The following is a 2311-nucleotide window of genomic DNA, read 5'->3' on the forward strand; positions in this document are numbered from 1 at the left end:
AGTCTCAGACTTAGTTCCCTCTTAATAGCAACAATAATCCAAAGAGAAATTAAAGTATGCCGGCATCGATTCCAGTTCTTTTAGTTTGTTATTAATTAATTGATCAACCAACCACCTGTCCCTCGGAACATTTCCTCGTAGAAATGGATGGTTCTGTGACTCGTTTTCGATTAGCATGCGTCAATTGGTCGTACTCACACACTTTAGCAAATAAAAACTTGGCGGATGTGAAGATATCGTTTCAGGAACAGAATACAGAAAACGGGCATTGTTAAGAAATTTTAATTTCGGTATTCAATTAGATCGAGAAATTAACAGTGTACGATGCAGTGGGGATAGGTGGAAGGCATTAAGATGGAGGAGTAATTGTCTGTCTTACCCCAGGAAAAGAGTGAAAGGGAAAAGGAAAGCAAGTACACCAGATATCTAGATTTCGAACTCTTCATTCTCATTCTCAGTTTCTAGTTTCTATCACTAATTAATTGTAGGCACCCATTTAGCTCTGGTTCTGAATAACAATGGCCAGCGATTCTTCCCTCAGAAATCTCATTTGCTTGGCAATGAATGCCTCTATGGTGCGCTGGAACTCTTCATTGCTCAGGTTATCCTGAGGATACATACTCTCCCGCCCATTTTCCATGTGCTTCTTCTCCGTCTCCGATCGCCGGAGTTTCTGTTGCGTCCGCTCCGGACACTCTTCCTTCAACTTTTCCGACTGAGTCCTCCGGTACACTTTGGCAAAATCAGAATCTAGCCCGGCTTTCGAATCCGTGTCCTTAATGGCGACGGGTGTCAGCTTTATCCTGAGACGTACGATCCGTGGAATTGGTCTCGGAGACAATCTCTTTGTCCTGCCTGATACACCACCTCCCCTCCCGCGACACGCAAGAGAGGATCAGGATCAGCTTCGGGCGCAGGCGCGGTACGGTGCGCGCGTTTTTGAGGAGCTCGTGGTAAATTTGGGCGTCGGCATCGGGAGTGGAGCCGGGGCGGGAGGAGGACCGGATTTAGCGACGAGGGTGGCTATGATGGCGTTGGAGAGGAAGAAGACGAAGAGAGGGCTGGAGAGGAAGAGAGAGAATTGGCGGAGGAGGAGGAGAGAGAGAGCGAAGGGAAGGCGGGGAGGGTCCAGGAGAGATGAGCAGAGCGAGGCAGAGTTCGAGAATGCGAAGCGCTTTGGTTAGGGCGGAGAAGAGGTGGTGGGTGGGGATAGGGGTGGCTTTGTGGGGGTGGAAGTTGGGGAAGTTGAAGGAATCCATGGAAGAGAGTAGGATTGCGAAATGGTTTGGAGTGGCAGAGTGGAACACTGTAAAGTAAGGACAGAGTGGGTGTGTGAGAGAGTGGGAGTACTCCAATCCAAAGTCCAGAGACGCCTCAGGGCAGAAGTCCTTCTGCTCTCAGATCCCGCTCTTATTTATAGAACTCCACCTCCGTCTCTCCTCCCTCTTTCTTCTCACCTCCTTTCAATCATTTGAGTTTGGCTTGATTTACAAGGTTCTACTGGATTATAATCAGATAAAATCATAATTTTCTTGAAAATATATAATAAGCACTTCTTATACACTTTCTGCCCCAAAATCATGCTTATAAATAAATTTCATAAATTTTGTTTACCTAACACTAATTCAAATACACTTGAAGCATGAGAGTACCAAATTCATATTTTGACCCATTAGTGTATATATATGTATAAGCTTATAATTGGATTGGTTTAAAAAATATTAGCTTCGGTCCTTAATATAAGACCTGTTTAATTTTATTTTGGTCCTAAATATAAGACCTCAATCCACTTTTTCATATTTATACAATTTTTCCAAGATAGTCTTTCTACTAATTGTAGTTTTAGCCAACACACTTGATTAGTAAGGATATTATAGGAAATACAACACCTATTTATTACAATAAGCAACTTAACTTATTTTTTTAATCTACTCAAATTAGTTGATTAACTTTATAATTAAGATCGAAGGTAGTAGTAAATATAAGAAATAAAATGTATTAAGATGATATATTCATGATCAATTCAATTCCCAACTGAATTTTATATTAGGAACAGGAGATAATAATTTTAGAGGTAAGCTAAACATCCACGTAAGATTGTATGTGACTTTATTTTTTCCTTTTCTTTTATTTTTTTAAATGTTTCACCAACTTTTAGATTTTTAGTTGTGTCTGAATTTTATATACACTCCCCTGTCTTATTTGCCCTGCCTGTTTTTTTTCCCCAATAAATAAATAAATGGCATTTTTTGTCTTTAAAGCACAATAAAGGAGAAACCCCAATTTGTATTGTGGAATTAAGAGGTAAGAC

General features: G+C 40.8%; 1 protein-coding gene across 1 annotated transcript; it reads right to left on the reverse strand.

Annotated features, from left to right (window-relative positions):
- Nucleotides 1–291: 291 nt before the first annotated feature.
- On the reverse strand, nucleotides 292–1673 carry LOC114719070 (uncharacterized). The gene is made up of 3 exons (XM_028904524.1): nucleotides 1653–1673; nucleotides 927–1174; nucleotides 292–803 (listed from the first exon to the last, which is right to left on the reverse strand). Exons 1-3 carry the CDS (start codon nucleotides 1671–1673, stop codon nucleotides 497–499), a joined length of 576 nt encoding a protein of 191 aa, XP_028760357.1. The 3' UTR covers nucleotides 292–496.
- Between the last annotated feature and the right edge of the window lie 638 nt (nucleotides 1674–2311).

This window comes from Neltuma alba, unplaced genomic scaffold (assembly GCF_004799145.2).
Source record: "Neltuma alba isolate B1F8T4 unplaced genomic scaffold, ASM479914v2 tig00011891_pilon, whole genome shotgun sequence".
Lineage (NCBI taxonomy): Eukaryota > Viridiplantae > Streptophyta > Magnoliopsida > Fabales > Fabaceae > Neltuma > Neltuma alba.

What these genes read in the sequence shown, in the direction of transcription:
- LOC114719070 (XM_028904524.1), bottom strand. Translation starts at nt 1,673, where the DNA reads ATGGGTCAAAATATGAATTTG. An exon ending in TGGGTCAAAATATGAATTTG is followed by an intron (nt 1,175 to 1,652) that starts GTACTCTCATGC and finishes CCCTAACCAAAG; the next exon opens with CGCTTCGCATTCTCGAACTC. An exon ending in TCCTCAAAAACGCGCGCACC is followed by an intron (nt 804 to 926) that starts GTACCGCGCCTG and finishes CGTACGTCTCAG; the next exon opens with GATAAAGCTGACACCCGTCG.